This window comes from Nomascus leucogenys, chromosome 15 (assembly GCF_006542625.1).
Source record: "Nomascus leucogenys isolate Asia chromosome 15, Asia_NLE_v1, whole genome shotgun sequence".
In the NCBI taxonomy this organism is placed as follows: Eukaryota; Metazoa; Chordata; class Mammalia; order Primates; family Hylobatidae; genus Nomascus; species Nomascus leucogenys.
The window spans coordinates 48,287,301-48,305,823 of record NC_044395.1 but is presented as its reverse complement, the minus strand read 5'-3'; the positions used below and the strand labels follow the sequence as shown (position 1 = coordinate 48,305,823).

General features: G+C 39.0%; 1 protein-coding gene across 1 annotated transcript in view; it reads right to left on the bottom strand.

Moving 5' to 3' along the window:
- Positions 1-258: 258 nt before the first annotated feature.
- Positions 259-18,523, bottom strand: part of CTSC (cathepsin C) — a 51,066-nt gene continuing 32,801 nt past the window's right edge. Inside the window, exons 4-7 of the mRNA XM_003254513.3 lie at positions 15,971-16,126; positions 7,162-7,277; positions 2,797-2,928; positions 259-1,177 (exon numbers count right to left, since the gene is read on the bottom strand). Of these exons, the coding sequence (XP_003254561.2) occupies positions 675-1,177; positions 2,797-2,928; positions 7,162-7,277; positions 15,971-16,126 (907 nt within the window). The 3' untranslated portion in view covers positions 259-674. The remainder of the gene's footprint in view (positions 1,178-2,796; positions 2,929-7,161; positions 7,278-15,970; positions 16,127-18,523) is intronic.

The following is an 18,523-nucleotide window of genomic DNA, read 5'->3' as shown; positions in this document are numbered from 1 at the left end:
TCACCAATATCCAGATTTTGTCAAAACTCTTATTTCTTTTCTCTGAGGTCTCTGGATCATTAAACATCCAAAGATAATTTTAGGATTCACTAGGCACTATCTGAGTATATCTCCCTGTCACAAAGGTTCATAGTTTTGTTTTTAATTGAAATATCTTCAAATGCTTTTCCTCCTTAAATAAGTGCTTACATAGGTAACATAAGTGAATCTTACTGAGTCAGTGATAAAAATTCCCTGAAGTAAACATAAACTCTATAATGCAGTTATTTTTAAAATTTTATTTTAAAAATATGAGTATTTATTTTAAAAGTTTTGATAATTATTGCCATTATTTTCTTGTGATTGGTACAATTTAAAAATAAGTCTATGTTTTCACATTGATTTTAAAAAATATAGCATCTGTTTGAATTACAAATGATTAAGCAAACGCTATTACTTCCTAGCTGATCATCTTCCAGAAAATTCCCACTTAATTGAATACTTAGAAAAAAATGGCCAGTGGCCGACTGAAAGGTATATTAAAATTAAGGGCAGTTTTAATTCTAAAGACAAAAATCTTCATGGAAATCTATTTGTAAGCTTCTGAAACTGCTGCTGAAAGTCTCCAGTCCGTGAATATATCAATTCCCTTTTACAACTGATGCAGATCATTATGAAATACTGGGAGGCATACCCTACAATTTAGGAATTGGTGTGGCTGCCACTGCTATGCTCTCAATTGCACACTCATCCGTTCCTCTGCGGATCCGGAAGTAGCCATCCTCACCCCAGCCGGTGCCCCAGCTGTTTTTAACAATCCAGTAATCCATCCCGGAGGCTGAGTCAGTGCCATAGCCCACAAGCAGAACAGCATGATTAGTCAGCTCAAAGGGGTTGAAAGGGTCTCTTAGACCAGTGTGGTGGTAGATCCCCTTCTCGTAGTGGAGGAAGTCATCATATACTTCAAAAGCAACTGCCATGGGCCCATGATGGACCAACTCAAGCTTCATCAGGGCTTCATTGCAGCCTCCATAGAAACCTCCCACATAGTGGTACTCAGAGGAGTAATAACGAAAGCAGTCTTCCTTCATTTTGCATGGAGAATCAGTGCCTGTGTAGGGGAAGCAAGCTTCTTCCACCAGCCCAAAATCTTGGGCGTACTTTCCTGCAGTGAGGTATGGGAAGCCACCTTCACAGCCTGAAGATGAATAACACACATGTTACCCCTTAGTAGAAAAAGGATTATCCCATTTTCTATTTTTTCTTCTTTGCTCTATTATTCTTTGCATGTTACCCCTGAAAGTTGTTCTTAGCTTAAGCATCACTTCATTCATCCATCCATTTTCCAGCTAGCTAACTATCCTTTCATCCTCCTTCTACTTAACAGATATCTACTTAGCACCTAATATGGATGTAGCTATGGCAAAGTGGTTAAGTGGGGAGGCTCTGAAGCCTACATAGGTTTAAAGCCAAAGCTGTGTGAAGAGTTTAACTTCTCTATATCTCTACTTACTTACCTGTAAAATCTAGATGGTAGTAGTACTTTCCTCATAGGGTTAAATTAGTTACTTCATGTAAAAATAGCAAAAGTTAGGTATTACGGTCATTGCTAAGCAGCCAGACCCCACACCTTGGCTCTTTCTCAAGCAAGTTTTTTCCCTGACAACCTCTTGCCGAAATGTCTTTCCTACCTTCCTCATGCAGTTCTGGCCCTATTATATATATCATAACTCTGTACTTTTTCTTCACTGTTCTTCACACTGTTGTTATAATTATTTAATCTCTATCTCTCACTTAACTATAAGCTTCATGAGGATAAAGATTGTCTTGATATATTATAGCCCCTATAGCCTACAAGTCACAACTAGTATTACATATTTTAGAAAGAATGAAAGGCTCACTGGCAAATAATCACTCATCAGCAGTTTCACTGGTGAGCTGAGAAATTCCTAGTGGCCAAATCTGGGCTTGACAGCATAAACCTTTAAAATGGTAACATTTCTCCCTCAATCAATTATAGCTGTGTTTTCGACATACATCACATACAGCCTGATCTGAAAGCCTAAGTACAGATTTTTTTTTTCATAACAGGGCCTCACTCCAGTTGCCCAGGCTGGAGTGCAGTGGCATGATATCGGCTCACTGCAGCCTTGACCTCCTGGGCTCAGGTGATTCTTACACCTCCGCCTCCTGAATAGCTGGGACTACGAGCACACGCCACCACGCCCAGCTAATTTTTTGTATTTTTAATAGAGATGGGGTTTCGCCGTGTTGCCCAGGCTAGTCTCAAACTCTAGGACTCAAGAGATTCATCCATCTCAGCCTCCCAAAGTGCTGGGGTTATAGGCATGAGCCACTGCACCCAGCCCTAAGTACAGAATTTTAAAATTCTCCCAGAGAGAAACCAGTGTTAGTATGGTTTTAATAAAAGTTGGGTTTTGGAGACGATGATTAGAAGTGAAACTCCAATGCTAAAAGCTGTGAGACCTTCAAATTAGAAAAATTTCTTTGTTCCTGTTCCCCGTCCATAAATAGGGATTATACTTACTACTTCTCAGAGTTTTGAGCATTGTTAGGCAATACATGTAATAGGCAGAGCTCACTCAATGCATAGTAACTATTGACATTTTGCTGGATGGTACAGTGAATTCCATGAGAAACCATCCATTAATAAGTGATAGGGCCAGACTTGCACCCAGATTTTCTGACTATAGACACTGTGCTCTCTCTACTGCATTATCCTTTTGCCTTTGCAAACAACAGCCAGCTGCACACAGGTAAATAGCTCATAAATGGTGTCTGAAATGCAACACTTACCTTGAGCATACTGGCTACAAGACACAACCTCCTGAGGGCTTAGGATTGGGGTCTGAGAATTGTTGGTTAGTATACGGATTCTCGCTTCTAGCATACCCACAGAAGCAAATGAGTAGCAGCTGCCACAGGATGCTGGCGATGAAAAAAAGATACATAATCCAAGAGACATCTGAAGCCTCACAGAGAATCATGCAAAAACCTTAGTGAATCACATACATTAATGTTTATAATGAATGTTGTTGTTTATAAGAATCAGCACAATAAGAAGACTCAACTAACAAGCATTGTTGAGCTTATTAAGGCAATCATTAAGATTTCATCCTTTTTCATCAAAAGGCAAACATTAGTACATGGGACTTTCTTTGAGAATATTTTAGAAACTAAAAAAACCCTCATAATTTCTGAGAAGCTTTTGGCAATATTCTTGATAATGATGAAAGGATTTATGTCTACAACATTCAAAGCCATCAGGTTGGGAGAATACTGTGGAGGAACACATGTGAGCTGAGCTTTCAAATATCTCTAATGCAATGAGATGAAGGTTTATGTCCCTCCAAAATCATGTTAAAACCCCAATCCCGAAAGTGATGGTCTTAGGAGGTGGGGCCTTTGGAATTAGTGACCTAATACAAAAGGCTCCAGAGAGAACTCTCATCCCTTCTACCATGTGAAGTTATAGACAGAAGTCAGTCTGTGAGCCCTATTTCCTTTTAACTACTACCATTTGTGATGTTCCCTAAAATTCTCCCCCTAAAAATCTCAGATTGACCATATTGTACACTGTTTTGCTACTGAGAGATTATCTAAATTATGAAGATCAGAAAAGCACTTGGAAGAAGGTCCTGTGAATTCATCTAGTACACAACCTGCTCACTTGATAACATATAACGGTGGCTCAGAAAGAAGCAATGAGCTGTCCAAGGACACACAGATAATAGATAGCAGGGACAAGTGCCTTACTGTCTCCTAAGGCACAATTTATGGGGCTGTGTCTACTTTAACAAATATTCAGATTTTCTCTCCCTGTCTCATAGTTACTAGACAGAGCAAAATTAGCTTTTATCTTTTGTTTTCAAAACCATGCAGATGATACTATCCATAGGACCCATCCTTCAAATAATGGAATGTCAAAGAACATTGTACATTGTACACTGAACATATAACTATGTTCAGCAGTATCTTCCAACAGTGAAGAACACACTGAACTAGGAGTGAGGATACTTTTTTTTCCTCCTTTCTTGTTTTGCCCCTCATTAGTTGTGCAACACTGCACAACTTACAAATACACCTTGGTGCCTCATGAAAGGAAACCAATGCCAAAGAAATAACACATCCCAGGAGAGTCTGGAAAGGGTCCCTTTCTGACCACCCAGCTTTCTTGGCCCATAGCAGCCATGGAAATAATCTCTCTCAGTACTGGTCATTAAACTCTCATTATCTGACCATCGATCACTGTGGGAGGCACAGGCCGCAAGTGTATTCAAGGGCTCTGAATGTGTTCTATTTACAGAGCAATCACAGGAACAAGGGAAGAAGATAACCTTCATCAAGCCCCTGACTTGTAAGAATGTGTCAGCTACCAAGGTAATTAACGCCTCATTTCAACAGCCAAGGCCAATCTGATTCTAAAAGAGCCATTTATCTCTTAAGAATACTGCAATGCAATAAAGAATAAGAAGTGAGTCTAGCCCAGCCAGAGCTCTGCAGTAATCAAATTTCTACAATCTCAAATAGATAGTGTTATTTTCATATGGTATAACTATGTTCAGCAGCAGCTTCTAACAGTGAAGAACACGCTGAACTAGGAGTCAGGAGTCAGGAGTCAGGAGTCAGGATTCTTTTTCCCCTCCTCTCTTGTTTTGCCTATCATTAGTTGTGCAACACTGGGCGCTTGACCTTTTGACACTGTTTTCTTCTTTTTAATCTTTTGTGTAAAATGAATTGGGTGGAGCAGTTTAAGGTCTCTGCCTTCCTGCTCAAATAATATAAACAGCATTTTGAAACAAGACTTAAATGGACTAGACTTTACGCATTATGAAAACACTCTGTATTTCCTAATTAATGTGACCCACGAAAGACAATTCCCTTCTCTCTTAAAAATACAATAATAAATAAAAACAGCATAGCTGGGAGAAGAACAAAGATAGCCCATTCTGCCCTATTTCTAAGCTTCTCTTCCATCTCATACCTCAAAGTATTAATAAATCTAGCTATAAGGCTTGTTCTTAAATCTGTTTTCCAGTGTAAAGGTAAAGCCTCATTTGTCCTTCCACTATTTCTTTTTTCTTTAATTTCAATTTGCTCTCTGACTACAGAAAAGCTGTGAATTCCCTTAATTGCAGCTAATTCTGAATTCTGGGTTATACAGAACACTGGTATTGGCAAAGTTTGTGGGAATTTTCAAGTAGCCCAATTAGCAGGAAGAGAAAATACTTTTTTCCCCAACTTACAGTATAGAATACCAAAAGAAAGTCAAAAGAGGAATCTTTAAGTACATTATTTTCTCAAGTACCTGACAAGTAGATGACGGATCAATTCAAAAGCAATTAATCCATCAAAGCCCTCTGTTTTGAAATGCCATTTCTCTGTACAAATCATACTTATAACAGTCAAAGAATAAAGAACATTGGAGAAAATAATAGCTTTTACCAAGCTATATGAAAACCAATGTCAAATAATTTGGCTTTAGAAAGCTGAATTTCCTTTCCCTGAATTATTCTCTCATATAACTTGTCAATCATATCTTTTGGGAAGGGTTTGCTAAACTTTTCTACCTTCTCTTATGTTACCAATGAATTTAAAAAATGCTTTATTAAAGTAGTTATCATGTTTTACTTTAATGTTTTGCTTGTATGTCTTGCTAAACTGTAAATCACTAGGACAAGGACTATGTCATATTAGTCTTTATTTCCTCTGCCATTAAAAAAATCCTAACATATTTTAGATGTTCTGGTAACAACACCAGAAGCAACACTATAGTATCAGTAGCTCACACTATATCATGCCAATGCTAATCATGTGCCAGGACCTCAATGATCAAGTCAACACATGATATGCACTATTAATTAATCCTCTCAAATAGGCATAAAAAATCTGTTTGGTGATAGCGTATCTTGCAATCTCTTAACATGGACCCTTCAATTTCACTTTCCATTCATTTCTCAATTATCTTCAAATTTATCTTATTTCCAATCCCACTTTCCAAAGAAGCCCTCCCCAGGAAATTGAGAAGGTAGGGAAAGATTTCAGGACCTATACTTTCTTTAGAGCTGAAGAGCCCAGAATAACTGGTAGAAAAGTAAAGAGATGAGACCCTTGGTGTCTGATGAAAAACAGAAATGTTGCTCATTGGCTGTTATAAGACCTACTTGGGGCTCTCAACATTCAGAACACTGCAAGAATTCAGTGAGATGGGAGCTTGGAGGGCAAGTGACGAAAATGAGACATGGCAGAGACTATCACTAAAAGTTTAGGAAAGGGAAACAATAGTTTATCTTTGGGTACTATAAATTTATATTCCTCCCAGGAGACACTAATCAGAATGTTTCCAGACAGCAAATACTAAACCTATTTTATAGTAACAAATCAGCCATGGGTAGTATTATCTTCAAAATGAGCTTACAAGTAATAAAACTGAGTATTGCGTAGATTCTCCAAGTCATTGTTGGCTAAAACTCAGGATAACAACATAATTTGCTATCAAGTGCAGTTAGAGGACATGTTATGAAATCAACTCACATTGTATCAAATTTCTAAAAATAACTGTTAAAATTCAATGATAAGAATACTTTTCATGAACCTGGGCTCTGCCCTCACGCCATCTCTTAGGAAGCTGGGTTAATACTTACCATCACATATCGTATTCTAATGTAAAGTTAATTGAAAGGTCCTTACATAGCTCAAAAAATCTACCAGGAAAATAATTTAAGGATTTATTTTATGGGTTCATGTAATAATTAACAACTAAATTAATGGGGGTGGGGGAATAGAGGGACAGGTAGCAAAGAAAGATTCCAACAAACCACTTGCAGAATGGTGAACAATTCTTTGCTTCTACTAGAATCTTTCCTACTAGGAGGGCAAATGAGTTTGTCTTACATATCACTCTGATTGTCACTAGCTACCTGGAAAATATATCGAGAAGAGTACTGAAGAAATGCTAAGCTCAGTAGAAAAGAGAATTTTTTACCAAAGTTTGTCATGGATATAAAAGGAAAGAATAATTCATAGGCCACCTGTTTTCTATTTCTGTAATAAGGGGATCATGCCCATTCCATCTAGGTATCCCCGAAATCCATCACACAGAGCAACTGTTCAATAAATAGTTCAGAACAAATTAATAAAAAACTTAGACTTATTTTTTACCTTGGTTTCGAACAGGACTGACAAAATTGATACCATGAACATTTCTCCAGTCCCAAGATGTTGGCAAATGCAAAATCTTTTGCTGTATTTCAGCAGTCAGTGGTGCAGGTTTGGGCCTAGAAAGGAAATATACATTTGATATCAACATATAATCTTTCCTTTGAGGATGATTTCCTAAACTCTATTATAATTCTATGATTTCAGCTACCAGACTAGCTAGGATCTAGATTCAGACCCAAAGAGCACCTGTTCTATGAGTGATTCAATGTGTCAATTATACAACCGAGTTGTGTAAATGGCTTTCATTCACTGTTTCTTTTTCAGGATCTAGTATTGATAATTTTCCCTTGTGAAATGACACTGGTTTTGTATATCACTGTGATGTTATTTTTAGTTTACCTGAATAGCTGCATTCTTACTCATTTTTGAAAGATTTTTGACCAAGAAAGAGATGAGAAGTAGAAGACATAAGGGTTTAGAGAAAACAGAGGAATCACTGATGTTTGACTTAGGAGACAGACACATTGGTAGTGGGGTGGCTTTAAAAGAAGTGAAGTTGGCAAAGGGAAAAAAGGGTCTATGTGAGGCAGGAGAATAGGTTCTGGAGGCAGGGAACATAAGGCCAATTCACACTGACTTCCTAGAACTAAATAAAATGGAAACACTTCAGCAATGGCAGGAATGTGAATGGCTTCATCCTCTCCGTTTACATGGGCCACAACCCCCAGGAGTAACATCCTCTCCATTAACACAGGGCCCATACTGAGTAAATGACTTTGTAACTTTACTCCACCCTCTTCATTTACATAGGGCATACACCAGATAACCAATGGGAAACCTCTAGAGGGTACTGAAACCCCAGAAAATTCTGTAACCAGGGCCTTGAGTCATTTACTTAGGCCCACTCCCATCCTGTGGAGTGTGCTTTCATTTTCAATAAATCTCTGCTTTTGTTGCTTCATTCTTTCCTTGCCTCATTTGTGTGTTTTGTCCAATTCTTTGTTCAAGAAGCCAAGAACCTGGACACCCTCAACCAGTAACATAAGCATAACACAGGCTAACTAGCTCCATAAACAACAGATAAAACTGTTTCATTATAGAACCACATCTTATATGATAGTGTTGGGCTGTAAAACACACAAAGGAGAGTTGCCTAGGCCCATGAATGAACAGACATTTATGGGAAGTGAGAAAATTGTTCTAACAGCTTCTCTGTATTAGCGATTTCACACATACATACACATGCACACACACACACACACACACACACACACACACACAGAAAGAGAGAGAGAACCACAGCTTTAGACACATTCGGCTTCTTGGAGTTTCCCCAAGACTGCCAAATGGCCTCTCTGTTCTATATCTTTATGCTGCTGCTCCTATAACCTCAAGTGCCTCTTGCTCACCACTAAAAACTCCCCTAAGAGTTTTTTCCTAACTTCTAATTTTTAAAACTGCTCATAAAATAGCCTCCACTCACCAACCCCCAGCGAAAACTCACTTCCTCTCTCTCTGCTTCTTCAAATTTTTTTTAGGGCACTACAGTCACAATGTGGTAAAAATTATTTTTTGTTACTATAAACTATTTGAATTTCTTATTCAACTGGGCATTGTCGTATCACACTGTTCTAGTTTTTCAGTGGTTACCAGATGTTTTTTACTAGGCTAAAACTTAGTCAATGGCAAAGATTCTTCTGGGCTACTTCATGCCCTCTGTGCCTATCCACAAATGGTCCTGTCTCTCACAACTTCTCTTAGATCTCTTAGATATAACACAGGTTAAGAATACATGACAAGGGGCCAGGCGCGGTGGCTCCCGCCTGTAATTCCAGCATTGGGAGGTCAAGGAGGGCGGATCACGAGGTCAGGAGATTGAGACCATCCTGGCTAACACAGTGAAACCCCGTCCCTACTAAAAATACAAAAAAAAAATTAGCTGGGCGTGGTGGCAGGTGCCTGTAGTCCCAGCTACTCGGGAGGCTGAGGCAGGAGAATGGCATGAACCCAGGAAGTGGAGCTTGCAGTGAGCCGAGATTGCACCACTGCACTCCAGCCTGGGTGACAGAGCAAGACTCTGTCTCAAAAAAAAAAAAAAAAAAAAAAAAGAATACATGACAAAATGGAACTGAGATGAAACAAAGAGAAAAACAACAATGATTTATTCAAAAATATCGATTGTAACCCTGACAATTGTATAGACTAGAGAAACGCTAGTTAATTGTTCACTAATTTTTTCTCCTAAGCCAGTCACATTGGTTGAAGATATACATGATACAGGGATAAATATCAGATGGTCATTAACAATATGGAAGACAATGTTAAGAGACATAATATACACAAAGATTACTATAACAAATAGAAGTTACAGTAATGCTATAAAACACACAATTTGGACAAAGTCTAAATAATCAAGGATCATAAAAATCTATGCCTCATAGGTAATTTTATATATAGGGTGAGAGAAAAAACAAAGGTTGGACATTTCTTCTAAGATGTATAAATAAAAACTAAGATGCAAACAAACTATTTCCATCTTTGAATGGAAATAGTTTCTGTGGTTTCACACTGAGAGAGTATGTTGAAGAAGAAACTCAATTTTTTTTTTAATTCTCTCACTGAACACTATCAACTATCAACACAAAAGACTTCTGTGATCAAATGCATGTGGGTTTCTCCCCACAAATCAAGCAAGCAACCAATTTCACAGTGAATACTAGCTGGGTGTCCTCCAATCCAGTTTTGACACTGTGTACCTGGAGATGGCATCAGATCTCACAGGCTGAGGGCTCTGTCCTACAAAACTGCCCCCTACTTTCAATGCCAATTGAAAGCCCTAGGTTGTTTACCTGTGCTTCTGACCAACCAGCTATAATGTGGGGATCCTATGACACCCTCCTTGGGTTCAATTAATTTGCTAGAGTGACTCACAGAACTCAGAGAAATACTAACTAATGTTTAGTGGTTTATTATAAAAGATACTACAAAGGAAACAGATGAAGAAATGAGTAGGGCAAGGTATGGGGGAAGGGGCACACAGCTTCCATGCCCTCCCTGAGCACACCACCCTCCAGGAACTTCCACGTGTTCAGCTATCTGGAAGCTCTCTGCACCCTGTCCTTGTAAGCCTTATATGGAGACTTCATTAAATAGGCACAATTGACAACCATGTAGAGATGTGACTGGACATAAAGGGTATGATGTAAACACAGCAAGGCCTGTCCAGATTCTTCTGAGCCTCTCTCTGTGCAGCGTTCCCTCCTTTAGGGTATGACACAGGACATCTTTGGAAATGAAGGTCTTATGACCCAAGATCAGAAAGGCAGGGGAAGATTAGGGTGCTGCCCTGGGCAGGTGAGAGGGGGGCAGAAGAAGATCAGAGAGAGAGAGAGATTCTGTTTTCTGAGGCCTACTTCTGAGGCCTAATGTGCCCCAATGTTAAAAGATAGCGACAAGGGCTATGGGAGTTATGAGTCAGGAACTGTGGACAAAATCCAGTATGTGTTAACTAGTTGTCTTGTTTAAACCTAAGAATATACTAATATAAAGGATAAAAAAGAAATTTAAGTCTGGCAGCATAATGTAATTTCAGGGCATATGATTTTATCACTATCTGTATAACATTTGGCAAGGAACCTAACATTACGAAACTACGGTTCACTTCTATTAAAGTGGGTATAATCATGCTTACTTCAAAGGGTTGTTATGAAAATTCAATGTAATAATGGGCAACAAGTGCTTAGAACAGTGCCTTTCTCTGATAAGTCCTTAATAAAATGGCAGCTGTTATGAAGATAACATCCATCTCATTAACAGGACTAAATAAGATGCTGATACAGTTTAAAGCAATTATCTGGCACAAAACAGTCATTTCAATATTAAGTTCCTTTTTTCTACCATCCTAGAAGGCAGAGATTTGCCCATCATTGCACACACAAACAAAACAAAAACAGTGTGAGAACTGAGGCTTAATGATGCTGTCAAAGGTGTTTGACCCAGAGCAACTCCATCTTGAATAGGATCTGGGTAAGATGAGGCTGAGACCTACTGGGTTGCATTCCCAGACAGTTAAGGCATTCTAAGTCATAGAATGAGATAGGAGGTCAGCACAAGACTCAGGTCATAAAGACCTTGCTGATAGAACAGACAGGCTGCAGTAAAGAAGCCAGCTAAAACCCACCAAAACCAAGATGGCGATGAGAGTGACCTCTGGTCTTTCTCACTGCTACACTCCCACCAGCACCATGACAGTTTAAGAATGCCATGACAGGCCAGGCCTTGTAATCTCAGCACTTTGGGAGGCTGAGGTGGACAGATCACTTGAAGTCAGGAATTCAAGACCAGCCTGGCCAACATGGCAAAACCCTGTTTCAACTAAAAATACAAAAATTGGCTGGGCGTGGTAGGTCACGCCTGTAATCCCAGCTACTTGGGAGGCTGAGGCAGGAGAATCATTTAAATCCAGGAGGCAGAGGTTGCAGTGAGCCGAGATTGCTTTATCGCACTCCAGCCTGGGCAACACAGTGAGACTCTGTCTTAAAAAAAAAAAAAAAAGAATGCCATGACAACGTCAGGAAGTTACCCTGTATGTTCTAAAAAGGGGAGGCATGAATAATCCATCCCTTGTTTAGCATATAATCAAGAAATAACCATAAAAATGGACAACCAGCTGCCCTCGGGGTCGCTCTGTCTATGGAGTAGCCATTCTTTTATTCCTTTACTTTCTTAATAAACTTGCTTTCACTTTGCACTGAGGACTCGCCCTAAATTCTTTCTTGCACAAGATCCAAGAGCCCTCTCTTGGGGTCTGGATCAGGACCCCTTTCCAGTAACACTGTGAAAATGAAGAGAGAGCAAGAGGAGTTTGGGGGATAAAAAGGTGAGAATTACAAACATTTTGAATACAAGATACATGATTGGCTCTTAATCTTTTGGCCCACATTCTTTACAAATCTAGTGAAAGCTCTAGATTCAGAAATGCTCATAAACAATACATGTTGTCTGTAATTTCAGCAGTTTCAAAGACTCCCTATATCTCAGGTTAAGAATCTTTGAGAGTTTCTATTACATCACTGGATTCTTAGAACAGAACTAATTTATATACAAAAATGCTAGTGAAAATCAGGCAGCCAGACTATAATATCTGCTTTCATATTTCCTTCTTCACTCAATTCCATCTCCTTATCTTAAACCTTCTATAAAGCTTTAGTCATGGAAACAGTCCTTCATAAACCCAGCCCTTGTCTAAAACAAAAGTGGTTGGCTGGAGGGAGAAGAAAGCTTTAGCAGGAGTCCTCAGAAACATGGCATATGACACATGGTAAAGCAGCTGTGACTGAGGCTCCCATCTTTCAGGCAGGAGCCACAGTCTCCCTAGGCTCAAGTGCTAACACTCCTCCTCTTGATGCTTGTTTGGATTTTTGTTGTTGAATAGATTTCAGCTTCCTGTCTCATACAGATACATTAAGAGACATTAGGACTTCACTTTAGTGAATCTGAGAAGGGGATATGATATGCTCCGTTTTCCAATTTTGATTAACTAGAGCATCTCACAGACCAGAAATTCCCTAGAATAAACTTTGAGAAATACTGCAAAAGATTCTTTTAAGAAAGGGGTAGAATTATGGGAGGATGCCATCAGTTGGATAGGAAAAACCTTCACATATCTTACAGTTGAAAAATGCCACACCTTAGCGTTATTGTCTGCAGATGAAAAAGTTAGTAATGTTGATATGGACAGGAGACAGGGAAATACTGGGTAGAAGAGGGCAGTTCCTCAGCAAAGGCCCCACCCTCAGGCCTGAAGACCCAAGGCCCTAAGTGAAGACAGGCATTTCTGTTTTCACACCCAAAAAGGTGCCTTTTGGCCCGCCACGCCCCCCATCCTTCCCCCATATAAACCCAAGATTTTAGCGGGCACAGACACAAGGAGCTGAACATCCAGAGGAGCAGAGAAACAGAGCGGCACAGAGCTGCGGAGAGCGGTGGGGTAGCACAGCAGACAAGGAGGGAAGAGGTGTCTGAACCCAGAGGAAAACAGGAACAAGTGGACTCCAGCGGAAGAACACCTTTCCCCTCCATCCCCCTTCTCTGACTGAGAGTCGTCTCGCGGAGAGCCACCTCCACCACTCAATAAAACCTTGCGCTCATCCTTCCAGCCCACTTGTGATCCGATTCTTCTGGTACACTGAGCAAAAACTTAGGCTGTCACATTGGCCCCCTGTCCTTGCAATTAAGTCATGGGGTCTAATGACCTGATTAACACAAGCCATCTGCAGACGGCAAAGCTGAAAGAGCACACTGTAACACATGCCCAATTGGGCTTCGGGAGTCTCCAACATCCACTCCTAGACAATGCTGTGGGGCCAGAGCCCAAAAGCACCCCCTACGGCCTCTGCACCTGCCCCTCCGCATGCTCCCCCTAGGGGTTTGGGTGGCAGGGCAGTGGGCAACCAAAGGTGTGAGGAGCCACACCTCTGTCATATGCCTGCGAGGTGGATAAGGGAACTCTCACATTTCAAAGTGTTTTAGTTGAGTAATATTAATCAATTAGTAGCCTATTCAAATAATACAAATTTGAGCCATGAACTCTACACATATTAGAGGATTAAACATTGTATTCTCTGAGAATTTGAGGATATTTCAATGTATTAAGGAAAAATAACCTACGTATATAATTTTTCAAATTCTGCTAGCTCCCCATTGCTTTCCAATTCCTCACCCCTTAGTCACATGATCTTAAAGCAAAGTATGGCATTACAGGACTTATCTGTGGCCATTTAACAAATGTTAAGGAACTATATTAGATAGATGTAGATCCTAAGATAGATCCAGCTATAGTTTTGGAGAAATAATTTTTTTTAATTACCTAAATTTCTGACTAGACAGATTCAAAGTATTATGATATAATTTCCCAAACTAAGAAATATAACATGGGGCATATGGGTAAAGATGAAAAATGCCACCTCTGGTTGAGAGTAGTAGAGCTATACTGTTTTTTTTTTTGTTTTTTTTGGTTTTTTTTTGCTGGACATCAAAACATAGAGAGGATTTTGAGATTTTTTTAGGTGGCAAATTTTACAGTTACTGTAGGCAAGTTGAGGGCTATTTGAGGCCAAGGGAACAGCACAAATGAAGATGAAAAATGAAAGTTTTCATTCATTGTGTATCATATCGTTTGAAAGCAGAGCAAGGTGATAAATATAGTTATGGTCATAATTAGATGGGTTTGGATACCAGGCTAAATTTATCCATTAGGTAGTGGGCAGTAACACAGTCCCGTAATCACCCAACGGGTTCTCCTTCCTCACGGCCTACACAGAGCTGATTATCAAGACAGGGAAATTGCAATAGAAAATGAGTTTAATTCATGCAGAGCCGGCTGTATGGGCAACTGGAGTTTTATTATTACTCAAATCAGTCTCCCAGAACTTGGTATAAGAGGATGAAACTAGAAGCATTTCATAAAACAGCTAAGAATGGGAACCGGGAGAGGTAGCGACCAAAGAGACAGCAGGCATGAAACCGCCTTTGCAAAAATTATACCAGTGAGAAAATTATGAGAGTGAAAAAGATCTGAGCTAACCCATCCCCCATCTTGCCTTCCACTTAAATATTCCTGTGCTATTGGGCCAAGCTAACTTTGGAAGTCATTTCGGCTATAGTTTAAATGACAGTGGGCCTTGCCCTGAAACCCAGCCACTTTTGTGAAGCTAATGGAGGCAGTCAGGCTGTGGGGAGGAGAGGAACCTGAGCCCAGCTAAGGCGCAGACTTGAGAGATTGTCAGCCATTATTCCAGAGGTTATTAAGACATGCAACTCCATCAATTACTCCAGCAAATAACATCATTATTGTAGAACCTAAGACTGGCTTTTTGAAATATCTTTTCAGGGTTTTTATTTTATTTTATTTTTGCGTGTCTGACACCCATGGCTCTACCTGGACCCAGCAACCCCACTCCTATGGCCCCACCTAGAAGCAATTCAGCCCACAGGAGGACAGCTTCAACTCTGTGATTTCACCCACCCTAACCAATCAGCAGCAAGCATCTGTTACCTGGCCACCCCCACCCCTTCCCCCAAGCTGCCTTTGAAAAACCCCTACCTATAAGCTTTGGACAAGATAATTTGAAAATGAACTCCACCCCCCACGTGGCGTGGCCAGCCTAGTGTCTCTTAAGCTCTTTCTCTACTATATTGCCATGGTCTTTCTTTATGCAGCAGGCAGAAGAACCTCTCAGGTGGTTACAGGCAGGAGGCTTATCCATAGCATGGGGGAAACAGGACAAAGCTGCATGCCAGAGTGTAGAAAATGGAAAGGGGGAAATGGAAACAACAGACATGTGAAAGTAAAACTCATAAATAGGACTTGGAGAGTGACAGAATATGTATTAATAGGAGATAAAGATCGTTAACAGATCACATAAAAAGTTACAACTGGGAAGACCAATAAAATGGCGAGCAACACCAGTAGGACTGGTTAGGTGGGAGGATGGTATTCAGCATTCATATTTTTATTAATGATAAAATGTGTGGTTTATCATGTTCTCACTCATAGGTGGGAATTGAACAATGAGAACACATGGACACAGGAAGGGGAACATCACACTCCGGGGACTGTTGTGGGGTGGGGGGAGGGGGGAGGGACAGCATTAGGAGATATACCTAATGCTAAATGACAAGTTAATGGGTGCAGCACACCAACGTGGCACATGGATACATATGTAACAAACCTGCACATTGTGCACATGTACCCTAAAACCTAAAGTATAATAATAATAATTTAAAAATAAAATGTGTGCTTTATTACCTTGGGATTTTTCGACTGTGGCCACCACTTCTCCTAATCATATCTCCCAGGGTAAGAGTCTCATATTCCATGTATGTAGTTGCAGTCCAAGACTTCTGAATGGCATTGATAGCTTTCACAAAGTTGTGATCATATTTGTAGAGCCTATTAGAATACCTGTCCCCAAAAATGAGATCATTTCAGATATAGTCTTTAGTGATGTAAACAGAGTAATTAAAACAGGCATTCACACTCTGTGCCTAAGTGGAAAGTGGTACAATCTTTCAGGAAGGTAATTGGCAATATGTATCAATAGCCTAGAATAGCCTGGCATGTCTTCTCTAAAAATAAAAGTTCAAGTTAACTAAGATGCATGTATAAGGATTTTCCATGAAGTACTTTTAAACTACTAATAGACTGTAAATAACTGAAATAAATATTCTAAGATAAGGGACTGATTAATGATATTTCATTTTCTATATAATATATTCACTAAAAATGTCTAGAAAGTTATTTAATGATATGGAAGAGTGCTCACAACTATATTAAATATGAGAAGATATCAAAGTTTATACATAATCATAATCAATGTATCAACTTTTGCACAGTAATATATGTATATTTTATGTATATTAGTGTATATGTATAATATATACGTATACATGTATGCACACACACACTCACACACACATGCACGCACACACACTATAAATGCATTTTTTAAAATGCCAAACATGGTTACCTCTGAGTGGTGGCATGAGATGCCCAGCTTTCCCCTACCCCCTATAGTTTCTACAGTGTACCTTTATAACCATTTTAGTAAGAAAAAAGAGAACAGCAAAACTTGTATGTAACATATATACAACATGCAAGCATTATAACCATATGACACTAAAAGAAATTATACTTTATGGACGTTTGGTTTATACTTGTTACTCAGAATTTAGTTCTTGAACCAATATCAGCAGCAACACCTGGAAGTTTATTAGAAATGCATACTGTAAGTACTCAGCCCAGATCACCTGAATCAGAATCTCCATTTTTTTTTTTTAACAAGATCCCCAAGTGATTCACACTAACATTAAAATCTGAGCCACATTGGTTTACCTTGTGCCAAATGCTTGGATACATATGTAAATAGACTTAACACACAAAGAGCATATTTACAAAGCAGAAAAATTCAGGAAGCTGATTATTCACTTAATTAAAACATTTATCATACCTGTGTGCTAGACGCTAGGAATTATAGAACTCACCATATTATTACTATTAAAAAAGAGTCCGTGGTTTCAGAGTGACTCACTATCTAAGACTTCCATAAACATTCAACTATGCAAAACAAGATATAATTAACCTGAGGAACATTTTAGGCATACTGCAAACTTTCCTTTCTCTTATAAATCATGTGTGTAGACAGAGAATTTTGATACGGTCTAGAAACCTAAGAGCATTGAAAATAATGAGAAAAATGTGCAACCAGGTTGATAACGTTTTAATGTTTTTGTCGAAGTTCTTTCCCACTTGTTGCGAAGTGTGAAAAAACCAGAGAGGTACCTTTATCAAGCAGATTATAAAACTGTATCATATGTATGACTACACTAACACAATAACGAAAACAAGTTATAGCTATTTCATTGTTTCTTTAGGCAAAAGAATATATTTTAAATTGTAAATAAAATACTTTTGAGATATTTTCCCACAACGAGAGTCAATATTTCATTGACTGCAGATATTTGAGGAGCAGCAGCCTGCTGTTTCCCTTGCTTTATCATAACATCTAGCAAAACCTCGTGTGTTGATATGCGCATTAAAGTAATGACAAGATAGCATCCTACGTCTTAAATACTATTATTTTTGGGGTTTAAGATCCAGCGAGATTAAAAATAATGTACCTTACTATGGGATAACAGATCATTAAGAGCTGAAAGAGACCTCAAAGGCAATTCAATCCCACATGCTCATTTCACAGGTGAGGCAATGTAGGTTCTGAGCACTCCAGTTGGGAGCTTCTTCACTAAATGAGACAATGTTTGGAATATCAAATAGAGTACAATAGTACATAGCATATCCTAAATGATAGGGTACAAAGTAAACAAGTTAAAAGTAAATGTGTAGCTCTAGGATCAAGCCAAATAAAGCTATTTAAAACCTAAACTCAAAATGAAGGGGATGAATTAGTCTAGATCTTGCTCAGCACCTTTGCAGACAATTCATTCTCCTTTAAATCATCTCTCTTACCTCTGTACTGCAGTCATTCATTGCTAGTGTTGCCTGGCTTGGGATGATTTGTACATGTACATTTTTAGTGGCTTTTACAACTACATAAAACAGAAAAGGTAACAACATTTTATCTCTTCCTTCCAAAACTAATAAAGTCTTATTTGAAATCTCCTGTTTGTGTGGTTTAGTTATAGATTTAATTTAACAGTAAACATTAACTGCAGTTTATAGTCTGAATTGTGTCCCCCCAAAATTCATATGTTGAAATTCTAACCCCCTGTATCACAGCCATATGACTGTATTTGGAGACAGAGCTTTAAAGAGGTAATTAAGGTAAAATTAGGTCATATGGGT